This window comes from Scyliorhinus torazame, chromosome 4, assembly GCF_047496885.1.
Source record: "Scyliorhinus torazame isolate Kashiwa2021f chromosome 4, sScyTor2.1, whole genome shotgun sequence".
Classification (NCBI taxonomy): domain Eukaryota; kingdom Metazoa; phylum Chordata; class Chondrichthyes; order Carcharhiniformes; family Scyliorhinidae; genus Scyliorhinus; species Scyliorhinus torazame.
The window spans coordinates 43,694,959-43,719,532 of record NC_092710.1 but is presented as its reverse complement, the minus strand read 5'-3'; the positions used below and the strand labels follow the sequence as shown (position 1 = coordinate 43,719,532).

General features: G+C 45.6%; 1 protein-coding gene across 1 annotated transcript; it reads left to right on the top strand.

Annotated features, from left to right (window-relative positions):
• Nucleotides 1-8,617: 8,617 nt before the first annotated feature.
• Nucleotides 8,618-15,977, top strand: LOC140411321 (probable G-protein coupled receptor 139). The gene is made up of 2 exons (XM_072500442.1): nt 8,618-8,684; nt 15,076-15,977. Exons 1-2 carry the CDS (start codon nt 8,618-8,620, stop codon nt 15,975-15,977), a joined length of 969 nt encoding a protein of 322 aa, XP_072356543.1.
• The last annotated feature ends 8,597 nt before the right edge of the window (nt 15,978-24,574 follow it).

Below are 24,574 nucleotides of genomic sequence, written 5' to 3'. Positions count from 1 at the left end.
CACGAGCACCGGCTGATGACAGGCCGCTGGACCCAAACTGAAAAGGGTGGCACTCGATGAACGTGCAGCTGATATGTGACCATCAGCTGCGCATCATACACGGGTTATCCACTGCGGTCGTGGCTGCTGATGCCTATCCAGGGACCACAGACCGATGCAGAGACCCCCTACAATGACGCCCATGTAGCGACCAGAGGTGTGATCGAACGGTATCACGCAGATGCGGTTCAAGCTGTTCTGCAGGGGCCTTCCAGTATGATGCTGAGAGGGGGGCGCTCGCATCGCGGTGGCCTGCTGCATCCACCAAAACATTGAGCAGCAGAGGGGTGATGTGCTGCAGGGGGACGATGAAGGTCAGGCCTCGACCAATAAGGAGAAAACGGAGGAAACGCGGGTGGGCAGGTCATGGAGTCCAGACAAGCACGTAAGGCACAGACAGGCGTTTCTGTGGCCCCAAACAGGTCTCTAGGATGGCGCATTACCTCCCCGGTGCCAGTGCCCTGGATGTATCTAAACGGCTACAGGGTATCCTGAAACATGAGGGTAAGCAGACAAATTCCAATATCCACATTGATACGAATGACATAGGAGGAAGCCAATTCAGGGAGTTAGGTCGGGAGTTAAAATGCAGGACCCGTATGGAATAATCTCAGGATTATTCCACGTGGTACGTACTGATGAGGCTTGGAACAGAGAGATAGTGCACTTCAGCACGTGGCTATAGAGCTGCTATTGCAGGGAGGGCTTGAGATACATAGATCACTGGTATGTCTTCCAGGGGACTTGGCAGCTGTACAGGAAGGGTGGGTTTCACCTGAACTGAAGGAGCACCAATATTATGGGCGGGAGATTTGCTAGTACTGTCTGGGAGGATTTAAACTAGTGTGGTAGGGCTGCGGGAAGGCGGGGGGGGGGGGGGGGGGTTGCGGGGGCGGAACAGCAGACCACTAAGTGCAGAGACGGGAAAAACCTGAGACTGAAATAAACATAGTGCAGAGTAAGAACAGGCAGACGGATTTCGCAGGGCTCAGCGGGACAGGAGGTCTGGGGTATGTTGGTTTCAATGCATGAAGTATGAGAGGTAAAATCGATTTACTGAGAGCCTGGATTACTGAATGGAACTATGATGTAATTGCAAGTACAGGGAGGTGGTTAAAGGACGGCGAGGACTTGCAGCTCAACATTTCGGGTTATTGTTGGTTTTGACGGGACAAAGGGGGAACAAATGAGCTGGGGAAGTTGCATTTCTGTTTAGGCGGCAGGTTACAGCTGTGTTGAGGGAGGACACATTGGAGGTATCTTGCACTGAGGCATCAGGAGGGGATTGAGGAGGTGGAGAGTGGAAGCAGGAGGTAGCGCAGCTTTCTGTCAACTCGCCCCTCACTGTCCACTCTCGCCTTGTTTTAATTTGGGGAATTCTGCAGGCAGCTTGTGCACAGGAAGAGCCCAAAAATGGTGGCACTTTCAAAATTAAGTTCAGAGTCTCTGAAGATGGATTTCTTTCTCTCTCTCTACTTAAACATGTACAAACTGACAGCAGGCATATTGATTGCACAGTAAGATTCCACAATTCGAAATGTGATCATGGTGGAAAATTCCCCCACGTTCCCTGTGGAAGGGATGAATTAACTCCCTCAGTCCCACGTTTAAGTTTAAGACTTTTAACTCTGGTCTTGATCAAGTGACGACACATCTATTAATCAGATACAATGCCGCGTACGTGCGGTGGCAACAAAGCATGGCCATGCCCCCTCTCACCCCATCGGTGCTGCCCTTCAATCCTCTTACACACCCCAACTCCCCACTCCCTTCTTCGAACAAGCCAAAAATCTTTCCAAACCCCAAGACTGGATGTATTTTCAGATCATCAGCGAATTCTGGTTTGATTGAGCTTGTGCAAAAATGCAGATAAACGTTACATTCATGTACTTGTCAACCACCCGCGGGCTGCTCTCAATTCTTTCTTTATTAAATCAACGAACAGTTGCGGGAAACAAACATTTCACTGCAGTCTTGAGCTGTTCTCTGAACTTGGACTGAGTCACCGCATAAATAAAAGTGATTGTGCAGCGAATCAAATTGGGCAAAATAAATCCTACTTGCCCAAATGCATATCCAGCTTCAATGCAATGCTAGGGACCTGCCGCCACAGTATTCTGATACAGGAATTCAATAAAATGCGCCAGGCTCAGAAGGATGAAGCATGCGGACCTTATCTGACCGGTATGTCCCTTGTGGCCTCGAATGGCTACTAAAATATTTCTGACTGCCAGAATGTTGAAGAAAATAATGCGCGCAAATGGCAGCGGTTGTGTTAAATATTTATTCAACCAATTAAATGTTTCACATCCAGGCTCAGTAACATAGATCAGCTTATCCTCACATACATAATGTAGTGTTTTCGGCTTAACCGCTCCTTGACAACAGTTCTTTGGCTGCCCACAGTGCAGTAGATGTGACTGAAATGACTTTTCCCACAATCTTTTTCTGCCGTCACTGCTCCATGATCTTCCTCCTGTTTTTGGTTCGAGGAGGAGGGAGAAGGAGATACACTCAGGTTCTGTTTGGGCTTATCCGCTCCTTGACACCAGTTCTTTGCCTATCCGCAGTGCATCCGAGGTCACACAATCAACGATTTACAGAAAATTTCGGTGCTGGAAATGCCCGTCGACCTGTGAAGTCTGCACCGCCGCAGGATAGGCACCACATCTGCCAATGCTAATCCCTTTGGTCAGTACTTGACCAATAGCATCGAATGTTATGACGTGCCGTTACTCATCCCGGCACTTTTTAAAGGCTGTCATGCAACTCGACTCCACTACGTGCGTTCCAGACGGTCACCACACTCTCAGTAAAACAAGTTTTCCCTCAAGACCCCTCTGAACATTTCGGCCCTTACCTTGAACTTGTGCCCCCTTGTAAACGCCCCTTAAGGTAAGGTGAAGAGTTGTTTGCTATCTACCCTGTTCCTCGCCGTCATAATTTTGCAGACCTCGATCAAGTCGCCCGTCAGTCTTCTCTACTCCAGCGAAAGCAACCCATACCTATGAAACCTCACTACGGAACTAACATTTTCCATGCCAAGCAACATCCCGATGAAATAATCTATCTTACTCTTCTTTATAGCTTTTTTGGTAGCTTTCTGTTGCCCCCTAAAGATTTCCCAGTCCTCTAGTCTCCCACTGATCTTTGCTACTTTGTATGTTTTTTCCTTCAATTTGATACTCTCCCTTATTTCCTTAGATATCCACGGTCGATTGTCCCTCTTTTTACCGTCCTTCCTTTTTGTTGGTATAAACCTTTTGGACACTGTGAAAAATCATTTGGAAGGTTCTCCACTGTTTCACCAAAAAGTCTTTGCTCCCAGTCTACCTTAGCTAGTTCTTCTCTCATCCCATTATAATCTCCTTTGTTTAAGCACAAAACACTAGTGCTTGATTTTACCTTCTCACCCTCCATCTGTATTTTAAATTCCAGCATATTGTGATCGCTCCTTCCGAGAGGATCCCTAACTATGAGATCCTGAATCAATCCTGTCTCATTACACAGGACCAAATCTAGCACCGCTTGTTCCCTCGTAGGTTCCATTACATACTGTTCGAGGAAACTATCGCGGATACATTCTATAAACTCCTCCTCAAGGCTGCCTTGACCGACCTGGTTAAACCAATCAACATGTAGATTAAAATCCCCCATGATAACTGCTGTACCATTTCTACATGCATCTGTTATTTCTTTGTTTATAGCCTGCCCCGCCATAATGTTACTATTTGGTGGCCTATAGGTTACTCCTATCAGTGACTTTTTCGCCTTACTATTCCTGATTTCCACCCAAATGGATTCAACCTTATCCTCCATAGCACCGATGTCATCCCTTACTGTTGCTCGGATGTCATCCTTAAATAACAGAGCTACACCACCTCCCTTACCATCCACTCTGTCCTTCCAAAAACTTTGATACCCTCGGATATTTAACTCCCAGTCGTGACCATCCTTTAACCATGTTTCAGTAATGGCCACTAAATCATAGTCATTCACGATGATTTGCGCCATCAACTCATTTACCTTATTCCGAATACTACGAGCATTCAGGTAAAGTACACTTATGTTGGCTTTTTTACCTCTGTTATTAATCTTAACACCTCGATCAGTAACCTCTCCTAAGTTAAATTTCCTCTTAACCTTTCTCCTAATTTTCCTTGTCGTCGAACCCACATCTTCCTGTAACAACCTGCCGCATCGCTTACCATTAATGTTTTCACTTCCCGTTTTATTTATTTAGTATTCCTGGTCCTATTCACTGAGCTCCTCTCAGTCACTGTACCTTGTACTGTCGCCCTTTTTGATTTTTGACTATGGCTTCTCTGCCTTACACTTTCCCCCTTACTGCCTTTTATTTCTGTCCCTGTTTTACTACCTTCCAACTCCCTGCATCGGTTCCCACCCCCCTGCCACATTAGTTTAAACTCTCCCCAACAGCTCTAGCAAACACCCCCCCCCCTGGGACATCTGTTCCAGTCCTGCCCCGGTGCAGACCGTGCGGTTTGTACTGGTCCCACCTCCCCCAGAATCGGTTCCAATGTCCCAGGAATTTGAATCCCTCCCTCTTGCACCATTTCTCGAGCCACGTATTCATCCTCTCTATCCTGACATTCCTACTCTGACTAGCTCGTGGCACTGGTAGCAATCCTGAGAATACTACCTTTGAGGTCCTACGTTTTAGTTTAACTCCTAGCTCCCTAAATTCAGCTTGGAGGACATCGTCCCGTTTTTTACCTATATCGTTGGTGCCTACGTGCACCACGACAGCTGGCTGTTCACCCTCACCCCAACCCCCCCCCCCCAGAATGTCCTGCAGCCGCTCCGAGACATCCTTGACCCTTGCACCAGGGAGGCAACATACCATCCTGGAGTCTCGATTTCGTCCGCAGAACCGCCTGTCTATGCCCCTTACAATTGCGTCCCCTATCACTATAGCCCTGCCATTCTTCTTCCTGCCCAGCTGCGCAGTAGAGCCAGCCACGGTGCCATGAACCTGGCTGCTGCTGCCTTCCCCTGGTGAGCCATCTCCCTCAACAGTATCCAAAGCGGTATATCTGTTTTGCAGGGAGATGACCGCAGAGGACACCTGCACTGCCTTCCTACTCTTGCTCTGTCTTTTGGTCACCCATTTACTATCTCCCTCAGTACCTTTCACCTGCGGTGTGACCAACTCGCTAAACGTGCTATGCAATACGTCCTCAGCATCGCGGACGCTCCAAAGTGAGTCCATCCGCAGCTCCAGAGCCGTCAAGCGGTCTAACAGGAGCTGCAACTGGACACACTTCTTGCACGTGAAGGAGCTAGGGACAGTGGACGTGTCCCTGAGCTCCCACATCGCACACGAGGAGCATGACACGGGTCTGAGATCTCCTCCCATGTCTTAAACCTTCGGTTAACTTGAACAATTTCAATTTCCCCCCCCCCAAAAAAAAAAATTAACTAAATAAATAAACAATGAAGAAAAAAAAATATATATATATATAACCAATGAAAAGAAACAGAAAAACAAAGATGTGCAGGTTAGGTGGATTGGCCACACTAAATTGCCCTTCGTGTCCAAAAAGGTTAAGTGAGGGTTGCTGGGTTGCGGGGATAGGGTAGCAACGTGGGCTTGAGTGGGTTGCTATTTGTAAGGGTCGATGACGACTCGATGGGCCGAATGGCCTCCTTCTGCACTGTAAATTCTATGACTTCCTTTTGTAGTCTACGCCACGATTGATAGGGAAGTGTACCATATGTCTTTCTCGCCACCCTATTAACCTTCTCTTCTGCCTTCAGAGATCATTTACAAAAACGCCAATGTGTCTTTCTTCATCAGGAAATCCCAGTGTGGTGCCATTCACTAAATATTTCCTTGTAAAGTTGCTCCTTGCAAACTGTAACACCTCACACATTTCAGTATCAAATTCCACCTGCCACTTTTCTGCCCATTTGACTGTCCCGTCGGTGTCTTCCTGCAGCGCAAGAATCTCACCCTCACTGTTAACCACTCGGTCTATCTTTGTGTCTTCAGCAAATTTACTGATGATCCCCTTTGACTTCTCCCATAATCCTCATCTGGATGATCATCATCCTGTTTGCCACAGGAGGGGTTTTCGGCTCCCCACAGTACTGTTACGGTGACGAAGTTGACTTTTCCCATCATCCTCTTCTACTACCTCTGTCCCCACATGCCGAAGAGTCATTTGTCATCCAGAGCAGAAGGATTGATCTTGACCGAATGTTATGCACTGTCACATTCCAAGGTCCAGGGCGAGGTGCTGAGGGCTGCACTAAAGCTTGGGGCAGCAGAGATGCAATGAGCAAATGATGCTGCCAAAGACCCTTTAGCCCAATGAATTGTGGGGGTCGGTGGGGGCTGGAGGAGTCTTGATTAACACCCCCACGGACTCGATGACTCATTTTGAATTTATACAGTGATTATTATACACATCATAATTGTACTGAGGTACTTCAGAATGTTATATGATCTATGTACTCAATTTCAGTACCATTGCACCATTTGTTATTACCATTTTGACATTTCTGTATTTTCCTTACTGCATTGAAACAGCTGAGGGCAACACGACCGATGGAGGCCACCTACATATTGTTGTCCTTTGAGTGATGGGCATTTGAAAAGTTTCTTTCCGATATTTTGCAGATGAAATATAGTTTTGCTATATAGTGGCTATATAGGCTATATTGTGAATGAAATGGTTCATAATAAACTTAATGTAAGAACATAATTTATATGATAAAAACCTGTGCAGAATTTAAACTTCAAATTACACAATAAAAAAGGTGAAAATATTCGAATTCATCTCATGTGAATTATTTCTTGCTCTGTTTTATTTGCATATTTTCCCAGGCACTTTCGTCTGTTTGGCTTTATTTTCGCATTTCACCTCCTTCCCGTCCCCTCTTTTTCTCTTCTTTTTCTCGCTCTGCCTCTCTCACTCCCCCTGTTTCTCTCTCCGACTCACATTTACACACAAAGTACGATTACGGAGATCTGAGCTGCACGGGACAGGGCGAGATGGGGAGGATCCCTGACCTACCGCGATGTTAACCAGATTTCCCACCAACATGGACGTTGTGTAATTTCAAAAAGGAGTTAGATATTGCTCTTGGCAATATCAAAGAGGTTGGGGGAAGGCGCGATCAGAGTGTTAAATTTGGTAATCGTCCATGATCATACTCAGGCTCGAAGTGCCGAAAGCCCCCCCCCCCCCCCCCCGCTTCCAATTTCTATGTGCACATCAGAATGAGATATTTAAACAACGAAACGCTTTGTACAACGGACGACACGATTGTGTTAACGCCACGTCTCTGTTTCTCACTCAAGCTCATTCTTTGCCTCTCTTTCTCCATGTGTGTGTCTATTCGGAGATCTGGGCGAGGCCCGGCTTAGCCAACCAGCTGGGTTCATGATGCAGAGCGAGGCCAGCTTCGTTCAATTCCCGTACTGACTGAGTTAATCATCCTTGCCCCTAGTGTGAGGTGTTGGTGACCCTCAGGTTCGTTCAGCCCCAGTTAGATCACACCTCCAAAGGGGACGTCGCTAGGGGCCGTCTGAGACTATGGTGTTTTTGCCTAATTCTCGGTTCTGGGAAGCTGAAGGCTTGGCACGGTGCCCACTGGGAGTCTGGCGACTGGGATCCAGCGAGCAGGTTCGACTTCCCTAGTTGGACCCAGGCACCTCACAGCTGAGACTCTGAGCCAGGCCCACCAGCTTTTTAATGTGCAACCCACTGCAACTCTAAGCGAGAATATATGTGGGAAAGAGATCTTGAGCGGTGAGATAAAGTGTGTGAGGCGGTGACAGTGTCTGCTGTATTGAGCGTGTGAAAGAGCGACACCTGGGAAGAGAATGGGATGTAGAGAGTGGCGAAGGGGTGAGAGAGTTGTGGAGTAGAGAGTTTAAGAAAGTGTGGATACTGTAGGGAGACGGAGATAGTTTTGCCTTGGAGAGTTTGAGTGCAGAGCGTGCAGTGGAAGGAATAGAAAACATTGAATGGAAGATAAAGACTAGGATGGTGGAGCGAGAGAGTGTGAGATGGAGTTTTTGCGTTTGAGCGATGCAGTGACGGGGAGAGAGTGAAAGGGGGTATAAATTGAAAAACGGAGAGATAGATAGAGAGATAGAAGAGAGAGGTAGATAGGGAAAGAGAGTCACACAATGGGAGATGGAGACACAAACAGACACACAGAGACACAAAGAGAGAGTCACCCAGGGAGAGGGACATAAAGATATATACAGAGAGAGAGAAAGAGAAAGACAGATGCACAGACGATATTCACGCAGACACTGAGCTCCACACACACATAGATGCATGTTACAATTCTAGAATTCTGAATGAATAAACATTAATCGCATGTTACCTAATTGATGTGATCACAATTGACCAATTGAATCGCAGGCCTAAATATATATGATGCCCCAACAGGGAACTGACTCTTCCCGGAATGAGCTGTTACTTCTTGAGACGATTCCCTGAGGCGACCTCGGAGCGAATAAATAAATGGATTTAAATGCAATTTAATTTAGAGAGGTCTTGTGCTGCTTGGAGGGACAGACGTATTCACCGAGAAAATGCTTGAAACATTTAACAGTTTCAAGGAAACATATTATTTGATCCTGTCGATTATTGGTTCCCCCGGTAAGTGAATCTAAACATTGAGCGTGTGTAAAGCTGTGTGTGAGCTTGTCTGTAATTTTACTCTGCTGGTCACAGTGCAATGTGTGGCAGAGCTACACTGACACCGGGTCAATGATGGATTTTCTGCAGCGAAATAATTTGGAGTATATATAAGCATGTATTGCTTTATGTGCCAAGGGGGTAGACTACTCAGGCCTTGGCGACAGTCATGAATTTCTTCATTAAACGTGCTAATAACTCTTCACCAGAAGGGTTTAAAATTGGTAAGGAGGGAAGGATTCAATAGCTTCCTGGTACTTCAAGTTGATAATGAAACGTACCAGGAGGCGATGTAACCACGGATATTGAAGGAAGTGAGATTGGAAATTACAAGGCGGCTGGTCGCAACCTTCCAATCGTCTCTCGGTTCCACGGATGTGCCGGAAGATTGGAGCATTGAAAATGATACCTCTTTGTTCAAAACAGGGGGGAAGGATATTCCCAGCAATTACAGCCCAATCAGTTTCACATCAGTGGTGAACGAACATCTTGAACATTTATTCTGGATAGAATCACGAGGAAAAATATGGGTTGATTCGGAAGAGCCAGCATGGATCTCGAAATAGAGAAACCCTGCTTAACTCACTTGCTGGCCGTTTTTGTCTGGTAACAGAAACTGTAAATGAGGATAATGCGGTTGTTATTATGTCTAATAACTTATACGCTTGTGAACGGCATTCGATGCACCACAGACTTGTAACTAAAGTTACAGCTTCTAAATCTTTATGGAGATAGGGTGGAGGTGTTGACTTTGGGTAGGGTGCTCTGTCCAAGAGCCGGTGCAGGCTCGATGGGCCGAATGGCCTCCTTCTGCACCGAAAATCGTATGATTCTTTGATTCTATGATTCTATGAAAACGAGAGGGCACAGACGTAAAGTGATAGGAAAATAAACAAATGTGGTGTAAGAAAAAAACAAACACACAGAGAGCAGTTTGCGCCTGGAATGCACTGTTTCGAAGTTTGGTGGAGGCAGATTCAATCGAAGCCTTCCAGAGCTCATTCGGTGGTCATTTGAATAGACACAATGGGCAGGGGCACGGGGAAGAGGTAGGGAAATGCCTCAGAGTGTTCGTTGGGAGAGCAGGTGTAGATGCGATGGGACAAAGTTACTCCTCATGCACCATAACAATCATGTGGTTCTACGACGAATCTCTTCTTACAGCCGCATGCAGGCTCAAATGTTCAGTTATATTTATTAGTACTTCATTAACTGGTGCTGTTGAATCTGACATCATCGTTAAAAACTCACAATAATGAATATCACAGAGTGTATCTGTCAGTGTTGAATTGTACTTTGTGTGAGTGTCTAGAATGAGTGGAACACCGACCTCAAATACGAAAATTTGTGGAGGAGGTGTCACCGAAGATCTGTGCTAAATGTAGGACAATATCTGGAGTGGAAAAAGCTGTTTTTTAATCAGTTCTTTCGCCGACTGTGTTCTCCAATTCATTGAACGCCCTCTCGTGTTTTAAGATGTAATAGATTTCAAATGACTAGATTATTATTGTTATTTATTTATAATTACATATGGTTAACAATATTGATCCTGGCCCGCTTCCTATTAAAGTGCTGCATCAGAAGCAGCTATTTTCTGTCAGATAAACGAGAGAACAACACAGGCTAATAAATGCGGTGGGAATATTTGGAATCTGGGAATATTGGCCAAATGCATTGAATGTAGTTGGGATTGATGTTTTCCACGTATCATAGGATCCCTACAATGCAGAAGGAGGCAATTCAGTCCATCATGTTCACACCGAGCTTCTGAAAGAGCACCCTACCGAGGCTCACTCCACCGCCCTATTCCTGTAACCCTATCAGGCCAGCTCACATTTGGAGACGAAGGGACAATTTAGCATGGCCAATCCACTGAACCAGCACACGTTTGGGACTTAGCTGGAGCATCCAAAGGAAATCCACACAGACACGGGGAGAACGGGCAAACTCCACACAGACAGTTCCTGAAGGTTATAATGGAACACGGCTCCTGGCGCTTTAAGCAGTAGCACTGACCGCCATTCCGGCCACAAGATTCACAATTCTGAGCTGGGAAGAAAGAAAAACTACAGGAGGACAGTAAACAATTTGAATAATGGAAAATATTTGTTAACTAATCCTCTATACAGATCGACGTAAAGTTCTACAGCTGGTGAGGGAAAATAAGGAGGACACACAATTAGTTGGAAGTATAAGCCTAGTTTTGTGATCGTAGCAAAGGGATTTTAGAATACAAAATTCATTAATTACTGAATGTTGTCCCGCAACAATATAAACAGCAAATTGAGCATAGGTTGTGAAGGAAAATACACACGACTCATCTGCGGTACGCCCACATCTCTTCAACTGCGAGGAGATACCCCACATCCTGGTCCGAGCCTCCCCGGTCAGACACCACACCCTCACTTCACGGTATGGTCCACCACCACCCGCCCGAACTCCCCTCCACCGTCTGTAGCTCTCCCCCCCCCCCTCCCACACCACCCTCCGGTCCGAACCCCCACCCCATTACTCCCATCCTGTCAGCAACCACCTCCCAGTGCGACACAGCAACATGACCCTGCCAGCCCATTGATTACTTACGTCACGTGAAAAATCAAGAGTCGAGGGGGCAACACCCGTGAATCTGAAGCCCCCTACTCGCGGAGCACCATGCACGGCATTGGGGGCTTCTGCCGCCGTGTGAATTAGGATGGCCTCAGAACAGGTTTGAAAGCTCAAATCCGAGCATTATCAGCTGCCACGACGCAACAACAGAAGCTAATTCTCCAACATGTGTAGTTTCATGAGCAGTTATACTCCTAACTCTAGCATTACCATCCGGCCAGTTCTCCGGCACTATATCAGAACGATCACCGTGCATCGGTGGACGACACCGCGTGTACCTAACAATGATGGCGCAACGTGTCTGCATTATAAAATCGGCCAACGTGCATACTGATAACAGAAAGAGAATTCTACAGAACGTTTTAACCAACTCGACAATTTTTTAAATAACCTACATTCTAGCAGTTCTGCGATATCCAGAGTTTCTGGGCACATCATTAATCGGTAAAATTCTAAAAGAATAACCTCCCATTTAAAGATATATCTATATATCATACTTCTGGAGAGCATCGATATGTTTTCTGCAGACTCGATGGCTCGAGTAGATTGCCAACTTGATCAGAATTTAGATATCAGCCTGGTGAGATGCAAAGACAACGCTGAATGGAAAAAAAATAACACAGCAAATGTTACCCCTATCAACAACGAGAAAGCTAGATGGTTTCAAAATCTCACAATGCTTGAAGTATGAGCAGTCACTTTAAATACGTTGGTTTACAACGGAGCTTATCTTTATTCCAGGATTGACAGCGTAATGCTGAAAGACAGTCTGGGATACACGTACATGGGAATGGAGACCTAAATGAACATGCAAACAGAATAATAATAAATAATCATCTTTACTCGTGTCACAAGTAGACTTGCGTTAATATTGCAATAAGGTTACTGGGAAAATCCCCTAATCACACTCCGGCGCCTGTTCGGGTACACTGATGGACAATTCAAAATGTCCAGTTCACCGAACAAGCACGGCTTGAGGGACGTTTGGGAGAAAACTGGAGCAACCAGAGGAATCCCACGCTGACACGGCGAGAACGTGCACACTCTGACAGACAATTATATGTTAAAGTATTCACTATGTATGTATTCAAACCTGAGAATTTATGAGTTCAGGTTGCTGAGAGCGTCCCCATTTTGCGACTGGACTTGGAACTCATGTAGTGAGTTAGCAAAGGGGGATCGCACCGTGAGTACACAATAACATGTTAGGACGTTCTCCAAAACAGCAAAGCCATCCATTTAGCACAGGTGAAATCCATATCCTTGAACACTTTCTGGTGAAGAGTGTGCAGACAGCTGGGCAATGCTTTGTTGAGCCCAGCCAATCCAAAGGATAAGTTTTGTTCGAGGAGCCTGTAGATTTCAGCAACTTAGCTGGCTTCTCACTTGCCTCTCTCGTACACTCCTGATGTTGAATGCCAGTCTGATCTTTCAAATCAAGAGCTTCATGATAAATATCCAATGCTTGAATTTGTTAATCACGTAAATTGACCGCGATGATGAGATTGATTTAGGGATATCTGCGCCCCTCTTCCCCACAGGATGCAGCGGCACGTGCCGACGTGGAAGACAGTTAGTGCTGCAGCTTGTTTGATGAGGGAAACCCCCAACCATAGCTCAGGAAACTAGATCAAACTGGCACAGTCTAAGTATAAGAGATTCGCCATTCAGAACTGAGATGAAGAAGCATTTCTTCACAAGGTTCTATGTAAATGTTTAGAAATACCTCCCGCCCCGATCTGTTGGTGCACAGTGGTTAAGTATTGTGAAGAAGAAAGAATCCATAGATTGTTGGGCACATGAAAATGAAGGACATAGAAATAGGGTTGGCAGATATTAATTTGCAGTAGCAAGACGTCTTACAGCACCTTTACTGGGTGCTGTGGTGGTCGGGATGATATTTATATTATCTGCTTGTGTGTTGTGCTAAAATCCAGCACTTAAAATCTGTACCAGATGGAAAGTGTATTACAGCAGTAATTTCCATTTATGGCCGTTATGCTTCGTGAGCTTAATTTATTGACAATTGTGATCCTGTTCATGAAGATGAATGTGTTGTGGCCGTGGCAATATCGGTCTACTCGCTATTATCAACGAATCATGCTGATGTTGATTGTATATGTTAACTTGCCAGTGTGATTCTGGTATTTCCCTCATGTTTGTAGAGTTCTCAGGGCAGCACGGTGGTGCAGTGGGTTAGCACTGCTGCCTCACGGCGCCGAGGTCCCAGGTTCGAATCCCGGCTCTGCGTCACTGTCCGTGTGGAGTTTGCACATTCTCCCCGTGTCTGCGTGGGTTTCACCCCCACAACCCAAAGATGTGCAGGATAGGTGGATTGGCCACGCTAAGTTTCCCCTTAATTGGAAAAAATGAATTGGGTACTCTAAATTTATTTATTTTTAAAAATAAAAATAAAAATGTTTGTCGAGTTCTCACTGTCATTTTAACCGTTGATCGATTTGTTGCCATTTGTTTTCAAAATCTGAAAAGTAAACCACAAAACTCACCTCTGCTTCTCGAAACAGGGCACATTTTCTGTTTCTCTTTGTAGCCTCCTTACCTCCTCCTCGCAGGTTACGTTCCTGCTTGTGCCTGTGTCATCAGAAAAGTTTTATACCGCACATTTGTCCAAGCCAGTTACATAATTTATGTAAATTGCAAAACGTTTGGGCATGCTAGCATAGATCGCTTTGGCACAACACTCTTTCCATCCTTCCGGAAAAAAACATGCCTTATCCATGCCTACTGAATGATCCAGTTAACTAGCAATTCATGGATCCATGATAATAGGTTACCCTCTGCAATGTGGATTTTTATTTTCCACAATGCACTTCGATGTGGCACTCTTTGAAACCTTTTCTGGAAATCGAAGTATATTAGCAGGTTCAACCTCAGCTGCAGATATCGGGACTGCGTCAAAACACCCAAGTACATTGGTTAAACATTCCTCAAAACCATATTGACTCTGCATCATTGTTTTGATTTCTTCTAAGTTTTCCATGAAGGAATTCGTTGTAGCTTCTAACATGGCAAAGCTAACTGGCCAATTTTCGTCTGGCGTCCTGTCCCCTTTTCTTTTTTAACAAAGAAGCTGCATTTAATATTTTCCAACCTCATGTAATATCCCGAATCTATGAGTTTTGCAAAATTAAAACGACACGTCATATATCTCACTATCTACATCTTTCACGACCATATGATGAATTAATCATTACCTCTGTGTTTGTCAATTCGCAGCTCCAACAATTTTCTCAAAACCACTTCAAATGTGATTGTAATTTTCCTGCATTCTTTCATCCCTTCCAGTTCCAGATAAACAGCGATTTCTGGGCTGCTACTTGTATCCTCTATAGTGGAGAAATGTAAAATGAGCGTTTACTTCACCTACCATCGCCTTAGATTCCAATTTGAATGCCACACACAATTCATACAGGGGCCATGGGTGATTTGCGAACTCATTTCTTATTTATCTAAAGAATTTCTCATTCACCATCTTTATATTTCTAGCTAGCTCCCTCTGGCCTTATACCTTACTCTAATTCCTTCCACGTTATTAATCTTTATGTCACTCAATGTTTTTCATAATATGCTCTAAGAACGGCAATCCATATTTGTGTAATTACATGTCTTTTTTTAAGATTGATAGTTTTGCGCTATTTTTATTAACCATGGATGGTGAATCCTCCCCTTATGATTTCTGTTCATCTTTGGATTGTATTCATTGTGTGTATTCGCTCTGTTACAGTTAATTTGCTGGCGATTGTAATCTTGATCCGGGGAAAGTGTGGCCTCTCTTCCTGCACCACTCGCTACCTCGTGGCTATGGCAACGGCGGATCTTCTGGTCATTATCACTGAGGTATTCCTATGGAGGGTAAGTTATTATTATTTCCCAAGGTCATTCCTGGACATCACCTATGCTTGTAGAATTGAGACTTTCTTACGCCGTGCAGCCACAGACTGCTCTGTCTGGTTCACAGTTGCATTCACCTTTGATCGATTTGTAGCCATTTGCTGCCTGAAGCTGAACGGGAAATATTGCACTGAGAAAACTGCGGCTGTGGTTCTAGCAACAACCAGCATTCTGCTTTGTGTAAAAAATACCCCACACTACTTTACGCAAGAACCTGTTGAGGTAATCAACAATGTGCCATGGGGGTGCACTATAAAACCAAGCTATTTTAATAATCCCGTATGGGCAGGATTTGACTGGTTTGACACCGTTTTAACCCCATTTCTCCCATTCGCTTTAATCCTGTTGCTTAACTCTTTGACCGTGAAGCACATTTTAGTGGCCAGTCGTGTTCGTAAGGGACTTAAGGGTCAGAATAAGGGAGAGAATCAAAGTGACCCTGAGATGGAGAGCAGAAGGAAATCTGTGATTCTACTTCTCACCATATCCGGCAGCTTCATACTTCTGTGGTTGGTCTATGTTGTACATTTCCTTTATTATAGCATAACGGGGTCAAGTGTCGTGGAATACAATAGTGCTCTATATATCTTCAGTCAAGTTGGAAACATGCTGCTTAATTTAAATTGCTGTACAAACACGTTTATTTATGGGGTGACTCAATCAATGTTCAGAGAACAGGTCAAGAAGGCTGTGCAATATCCGTTTACATCATTATTTCAATCAAGACATAAGTAAATAAACTGCGAACAGTCCAAAGGTGTACTCCATTGCTTCCAGTGTATGAATATAATTTGATTCACAAGCTCCCAATCAATACAACACAAAGGCAATGCATCATAGGTCATGGGTTGCGGGAGGAGGCACAAAATTCGAACCACATTGACTCGATTTGAATCCATTGTGGGAGATCCAGCGATGACTGAAAGCTGCCTCAAGATCTCAGTTAACTCAGGCTGTGAATGTGTTCAGATTCAGCTAATCAAGCAACTTCGGCCGTGATGAAAGATTGTCTCAGCCAATCATGAATTTTGCGATGTGTCACCCAGTTCTTTAGTAATAAGGAAATTCAATCATCTCGGTGACATCCACCTCGCCGAATAAGCAAACTACCTCTGGTGACAGACATTGACTTCAACCAATCAGAGGCATCATCATCGTACGTCCTTCATCATTACTGAAGAAAACCATCGTTATCTGTCAAACAGGTGTTCACGTGTGTGGGTGCGAAGGTGGCGCATCACTCCTACATTGGCACAACACGTTCTAGTGCAATGGAGACAGGACAGTCAGGCTGGTGCATAGCTGGGGACACTGTTTCCAAGGTTTTCATGTGCCCTGCTCTTGTTTTTCACTGTCATTATCCATTGTTCCTCCTACGCTGGTGCGTTCCTGGCATTCCACTCCAGGCTGAGAGGTCCTCGGCAAGGGTCTCCCCTGATTTAGTGGCAATGGTGTATTACTTGAGGGATGCTTTCAGCGCATCCTTGAAACTTTCTTATGGGTGCCCAGCTTACGTGCTCCGGTCTGGAATTCTCCGCAGAAGATTTGCTGAGGGAGTCAGTTGTCAGTCATTCTGGTGGCATGTCCAGCCCATCGGAGCATTTGTTGTCATAACCTTTTGGCGATTCTAATCATTCTGGTGACCCTGAGGACTTCTGTCCCTTGACCCGCATCTTCCCAGTTGGTGTTGAGGAAATTCCGGAGGCAGCAAACATGGAAGAGATTGATTTTCTTTGAGTGTCGCTTTTAGCCAGTCCAGCTCCCACGGATATAGAGAAGAGCGGAGAGGGCGACTGCTTGGTAGAGCTTGAGCGTCAGTGTCAGGTTCACTCCTCCATGCTCCCATACTGAATAACGAGATTTTCTGAAGGACACACTGGCCTTGACATTTGTTGCATCGACTTCGTCACCATTTTGAACATTATGCGAGAGAATGCTGCTTCGGATGGTGAACCGCTGGCAGCACGGTGGCGCAGTGGTTAGCATTGCTGCCTCACGGCGCCGAGGTCCCACGTTCTATCCCGGCTCTGGGTCACTGTCCGTGGTGGAGCTTGTACATTGTCCCCGTGTTTGCGTTGCTTCCCCCCCCCGCCCCCCCCCTCCCCCCACCCAAAGATGTGTGGGGTCGGTGGATTGGCCACATTAAATTCCCCCTCAATTGGGAAAAAAATGAATTGGGTACTCTAAAATTCATTAGAAAAAAGGATGGTGAACATGTCCACAGCGATCAGTTTCTGGTCGTTCACGATCAGTGTCGGCTCTTGATAGAGCTTTCCTTGGACAGCTTGCAACATGACTGACGCCTTCTTTGTTGAGACATAAGTTATCATTGGATGCGGGAGACAGGTCCATAATGTACGCTATGTCTAACATCTAACGTTTCGAGCACAGTCAGCAGCAAATATCAACTCACGGATCTACAAATTAAGACCTTGGTCTTGGTCTGCTGGCGTCGCAGCTTGGAAAGCTTGATATCTGTTTAATTATTACTATCTATACCTGGGTCCTCAATGTATACGGCGTCAGTGAGCATGGCTGAGAACATGAGCCTGAATAGGCTCAACATCAATACACAGTCCTGTTTCATTCTATTGCTGACAGGGATGGGGGCCAGAGTCTCATTGTCATCGAGGATGCGGGCCTCCTTGCCATCGTGGAACAATCAATCCATCTCAATGAATTTGCTGGGCACTCAAACATGTTCATAATCTTTAACAGCCCTTCGCAGCTAGCAGTGTGAAAGGCTTTGGTTTGATCAACCAACGTTGTGCACAGGTCAATATTTCATTCTGAGCAGTTACCCTACAGTTGGCCAGCAGAAATGGCCATGTCCATAGCTCCCCTACGGTTTCTGAAGGTACACTGGCTCTCCGGTCGTAAGCCCTACTCAAGATCGAATGTCAGAGGGCTGCATGTGGCGCAGTGAAAACCACTGGGACTGCGGTGCTGATAACCTGGGTTCGAATCTCGTGGTCCATGTGGAGTTTGCACATTCTCGCCATGTCTGCTGGGTTTCACTCCTACAACCCAAAGATGTGCAGGTTAGGTGGATTGGCAGTGCTAAATTGTCCCTTAATTGGGGAAAATGATATTTGGGAACTCTAAATTTATTTATTTTTTATAAATAAATAAATAAGATCTAATGTCAGGAAGTTTGTGAACATTCCGGCGGGGAGACTTACAGCTATCAACGGGATATATTTCTCCGTTATGTCACAGATCTAGCGTTTGCCTTTACGTTGCAGATGTGAACAATGAAGGCGTTTTTAAAATACTGGGTGAAATTTTGAGCAGCTTCCATCCACGGTATTTATAGTCTCGGCTGGTAAACGATCGGCCCTACGAGCTTTGCCACTTGATGATTGCTCTCCAGCTGTCCCTGTTTGCAGCAGTGTGGGTGAGCTGCCGAGAGCAGGGTTAGCTTTTTATAGCTTTGTCACTGCTGTCGGATGGGTCACTTGTGGAGAAAGCCGCAAATGAGTGGCACCATTTGGTGCAGTATGGAGGCCAATCAGAGCGACCCAGCTGTTTCTCACAGCTGATGGACCAATGGGAAGAGCGAGCAACACGTTGGAGCTCCAATGTGCCTGATAGCTGCCTGAACCAACCAGGGAGCTCCGAGCGCGCTGCAATGTCCTGGAACAATGAGAAGGACGCAGAACATTACAACCAACAGCGGAACAGTTTCCTCAACTCAGCAACTCCTCCCTCCGCCCACATGGAGATTGAGAACCCGTCCAACCATAAGTCACAGCTCATTGAGCAAGTGGAACTACATTTCGCTGATGTCAATTGAAGAGGGGAACAGACAGCGAAGGTTCATTGCGGGAAAGGTGAGGGACTTTGGGAACGGCATGGAGGAAATAAACTCCCAGATTCACAGACTTGTTACAGTTCAGGAGGAACCCATGCAGCCCATCGTTTATGAAGCGGCTCTCCGAATTACCGGAAACATTCTTCCCTTTCAGATAACATTTTTAATTCCCTTCGCAATTGTTCATTTGAACCTGGGTCATCTGCGCCCTCAGGCAGTGATCACCAGTCCTTTGCCAATTGCTGCGTGAATATGTTTCTACTTAAATCGCATTTGCATCTGTTGCTGAAACGTTATATCTGTGCCCTCCTTTTCATGATCATCTCACGAGTGGGATCTGTAAGTAATGGAATACTCTCCCCTTCGATCGATGAAGTGTAGCTCAAACAATACTCAAGAAGCTCGACACCATCCTAGGAAAAACACGAAGCTTGATTGGCACAGTGTCACCAACCTCAAAACCAATTCGCTCTCCTGCCAGCGCACAGTGGCATCCGCGCGTGCTATCTACACGATACCATGCAGCAACTCATCACGGCTCCGTCGCCAACACCTTCCAAACCGCCGACCTCTGCCACGTCGAAGGACAAAGCCAACAGACACAACAGGAAGACCAGCAGTTTCATGTTCCCCTCCAAAGCACAGACTTCCTCACTATATTTGTAATTATATCGTCGTTACTTCATTCTTACTGGTTCAAAGTCCCAGTCATCCCACCCAAATAACACTCGGGTTGTACATTGCACCACGTGGGCTGCAGTGATCCAAGGGGCCGGCTCTAGGGCACATCGGGGTGTGAAATAGTAATTCTAGCCTCGCCAGTGATGCTTACCCCCCCCCCCCCCCCCCCCCCCCCGTGAATGAACAAAACAGGAGCTAGTGTCTCAGGCAAGTTCAGTATCAGCGCCCTGTTTTGTACTCCAAGCACCTATTACTGAAGGCCAGATATGTGTAACCGCTCTCAACGTGTCCTGACACCATCAGTGATTCTTTGCAAATAGAACGCAATGGCCCCTGCACTCCCTTTTAGAAATGCAGCCTATATTTCCCGGTGTCTTTTCTTTCCTATCAGAATGAATCGGCTCCCATGTTTCTTTATTGGACTTCCTCTGCCACCTGTCTGCCATTGCTACCGACTTGCCTCTGTCCTTTTGAAGTTCTACACGGTCATCTGTTGTGGATGCGTCTATGTTTTACTTGCCAACAGCTGGAAGACATGCCTACCACTGCTGTTTCGTTCGATGCTGTTTTTACATTACAATTTTCAGACACATTAGCTGAAACCTTATGTAGTGTGCATTCATAATCCAGTCCAATAAAATAAAGGTAGCAATTTTGTTCCCTTGTCTTGGTTATAGAACTTAGTGTAGCAAATCAGTGCCAGATTTTTCCCTTGTGGGTACTTTTCCTTGTACATTGGTGTCTGTGAGTGATTATGAGAATCAACTGCCGAGAGAGATTGATGAAGATCGTCTCTGTATATTTGTGTGCGTGAGTGCCCCTGTTTGTGTGAGGGTATGCGTCTGTGTGTGTTGGCGACGGTGTGCACATGTTTCAGAAGGGCAGCACGGTAGCACAAGTGGATAGCACTGTGGCTTCACAGCGCCAGAGTCCCAGGTTCGATTCCGGCTTGTGTCACTGTCTGTGCGGAGTCTGCACGTCCTCCCCGTGTCTGCGTGGGTTTCCTCCGGGTGCTCCGGTTTCCTCCCACAGTTCATAGATTTGCAGGTTAGGTAGATTGGCCATGATAAATTGCCCTTAGGGACCAACAAGTTTAGGATGGGTTACGGGGATAGGGTGGGAGTGAGGGCTGAAGTGGGTCGGTGCAGACTCGATGGGCCGAATGGCCTCCTTCTGCACTGTATGTGCTATGTTCGAAGGGTGTGTGTTTGGGGATGCGGCTGTGTATGAGTTTATTTCTTTCTCTGTATGTGTGTCTCTGTCTCTTCTGTCTATGTGTGAGCGGATATGTATGTTTTTCTTTGTGTGTGCTTATGTGTGTATGTGGTGGGCAACACGGTGGTGCAGTGGGTTAGCCCTGCCGACTCACGGCGCCGAGGTCCCAGGTTCCATCCCGGCTCTGGATCACTGTCCGTGTGGAGTTTGCACATTCTCCCCGTGTTTGTGTGGGTTTCAACCCCACATCCCAAAGATGTTCAGCCTAGGTGGATTTGGCACGCTAAATTGCCCCGTAATTGGAAAAAATGAAGTGGGTACTCTAAATGTATTTTTTTTTAATGTGGGTATGTGGGCCGGCATGTGTGCATGTGCTGTTCTGTCTCTGCATAAGTATTTGTGTTTCTTCGTGTGTGGCTGAATGCGTGTATCTATGGACCTGAGTGCACACAAACTTATGCATTTTGGGAAATAGAGGCTCCAGCAGAAGTACATTGTGCAGATGCGCAAATGTATCTGTGAGCACATGTTTCAGAACAAAGCCATTAGCGCGGATTCAATTCCCGTACCAGCTTACCGAACAGGAGCCGCAATATGGCGACTGGGGGCTTTTCATAGAATTAACAATGCACAAGGAGGCCACTCGGCCCATCGAGTCTGCACCGGCCCTCGGAAAGGGCACACCACCTCAGCCCACACTTCCACCCAAGCCCCGCAACACAGTAACCCAGTAGCCGCACCAAACCTTTTTGGAGACTGAGGGCAATTTAGCATGACCAATCCACCAAACCTGCACATCTTTGAATTATGAAAGGAAACCAGAGCACCTGGAGGGGACCCACGCAGGTATGGGGAAAAGGTGCAAACTCCGCTCAGACAGTGTCCCAAGCGGGGAATCGAACCTGGGACCCTGAAGCTGTGATGCAACTCTGCCAACTACTGTGCTACCATGCCCCTCATAGAGAGTTACATAGAGAGTCTGACCAGCAGGCAGAGATTTTTAAAAGATGGAGTTGTCTATATCTCTTTTCAAGTGTGAGATTGTTTTTGTGATTCAGAGAGTGCTGAGCAGAGGAAGAATGCTGGAGGTGAACATGTTAGTGCAAGCGTTTCGTGAGCCTTTGTGCTTATTATAATGTAGAGAGTGGGAATTCGTTGATGGTGAGCATGATTGCGTGGTGCTTTTTTTGATACAGAGTGATTTAATCAGTGGGCGAGTGTGAAAGATGCAGATACCTACAGAATTGTGTCTTTCTGTGTCTCTCTCTGCCTAACTGTGATTCAATGCACATGTGTTTCAGTCGTGACAAACGCAGCAATGTAAAGGAAAGCAAAGACAGAGACAGAAACTGAGACTGACACATGGACTGACAAAGATGGAAACATACTCAAGCACACACACACACACAGACCCACGCAAAGACATAGGTATTTTAAGCGGGATGCGAGAAGTGCGATGTTGCACTCGACCCCAATATAACTTTATGCCCAGCATTAGGGCAGCGTTTTGATGTACGAACGCAAAATGACCAAAGGTTTACTCTAGTGAACCATGTTTCTTCCAACAAACTCGGAATATATGAATAATTATTAAACGAATCTTATATTTATAAACACGTTACAAAAAAATTAGATACCGTACAATTTGTAATCCCTTGTATAACTCTAAACCCTGTCTGCGAACAAACACAGCGACAGAAGCACAAACCATCCCATATAAGAAGGTTCGGTGGATTGGCCATGCTAAATTGCCCTTAGTGTCCAAAAAGGTGAGGAGGGGTTATTGGGTTATGGGGATAGGGTGGAAGTGAGGGCTTAAAGCGGGTCGTGCAGACTCAATGGGCCGAATGGCCTCCTTCTGCACTGTATGTTCTATATTCTATAAGCACAGACACTCAAACACACTGACACCCTTCGTGACACACACATTCACATATATTCACGAGACACAAGCACACACAAGTCAGAAACACACAGTGTCACAGAGAGATACACACTCACGAAGCACAAACACACAACCCACAGATACACTTGACACCCAAGCAAAAACGAGCAAAATGCAGATGAAGGGTGAGAAGGTAAAATCAAACATTAGTGTTCTGTACTTCAACAAAGGAGATCGCAATGGGATGAGAGAAGAACTAGCTAAGGTCGACTGGGAGCAAAGACATTATGGTGAAACAGTTGAGGAACAGTGGAGAACATTCCAAGCGAGTTTTCACAGTGCTCAGCAAAGGTTTATACCAACAAAAAGGAAGGACGGTAGAAAGAGGGAAAATCGACCGTGGATATCTAAGGAAATAAGGGAGAGTATCAAATTGAAGGAAAAAGCATACAAAGTGGCAAGGTTAGTGGGAGACTAGAGGACTGGGAAATCTTTAGGCGGCAACACAAAGCTACTAAAAAAGCTATAAAGTACAGTAAGATAGATTATGAGAGTAAACTTGCTCAGAATATAAAAACAGATAGTGAAAGTGTCTCCAAATATATAAAACAAATAAGAGTGCCGAAGGGAAATATTGGTCCTTTAGAGGATAAGAAGGGAGATTTAATAATGGGAGATGAGGAAATGACTGAGGAACTGAACAGGTTTTTTGGTCGGTCTTCACAGTGGAAGACACAAATAACATGCCAGTGGCTGATAGAAATGAGGCTATGACAAGTGAGGATGTTGAGGTGATTATTATCACTAAGGAGGTAGTGATGGTAACCTAATGAGACTAAAGGTAGACGAGTCTCCTGATCCTGATGGAATGCATCCCAGAGTGCTAAAAGAGATGGCTTGGGAAATTGCAAATGGACTAGTGGTAATTTCCCAAAATTCACGAAACTCCTGGATGGTCCCAGCGGATTGGAAATTTGCAAACGTGACACCACTGTTTAAAAAAGGAGGTAGGCAGAAAGCGGGTAATTATAGGCCAGTGAGCTTAACTTCGGTAGTAGGGAAGATACTGGAATCTATTATCCAGTAGAAATAGCGAGGCTATGGAAATTATCCCATTGGGCAGAAGCAGCATGGGTTCATAAAGGGCAGGTCGTGCCTAACTAATTTAGTGGAATTTTTTGAGGACATTACCAGTACGGTAGATAATGGGGAGCCAATAGATGTGGTGTTTCTGGATTTCCAGAAAGCCTTTGACAAGGTGCCACACAAAAGGTTGCTGCATAAGATCCAGATGCATGGCATTAAGGGCAAAGTAGTCGCATGGTTAGAGGATTGGTTAATTAGTAGAAAGCAAAGAGTGGAGATTAATGGGTGTTTCTCTGGTTGGCAATCAGTAGCTAGCTGTGTCCATCAGGGATCAGTGTTGGGCCCACAATTGTTCGCAATTTACATAGGTGAATTGGAGTTGGGGACCAAGAGAAATGTGTCCAAGTTTGCAGAAGGCACTAAGATGAGTGGTAAAGCAAAAATGCAGAGGATACCGGAAGTCTGCAGAGAGATTTGGATAGGTTAAGTGAATGGGCTAGGGTCTGGCAGATGGAATACAATGTTGACAAATGTGTGGTTATCCATTTTGGTAGGAAAACAGCAAAAGGGATTATTATTTAAATGATAAAATGTTAAAACTTGCTGCTGTGCAGAGAGACCTGGGTGTGCTAGTGCATGAGTCGCAAAAAG

Excerpts from the sequence above, each read along its gene's own strand:
- LOC140411321 (XM_072500442.1), top strand. The coding sequence starts at position 8,618 with ATGCTTGAAACATTTAACAGTTTCAAGGAAACATATTATTTGATCCTG. Across the intron at positions 8,685-15,075 it reads GTCGATTATTGGTTCCCCCG|TTAATTTGCTGGCGATTGTA; the intron begins GTAAGTGAATCT and ends GCTCTGTTACAG.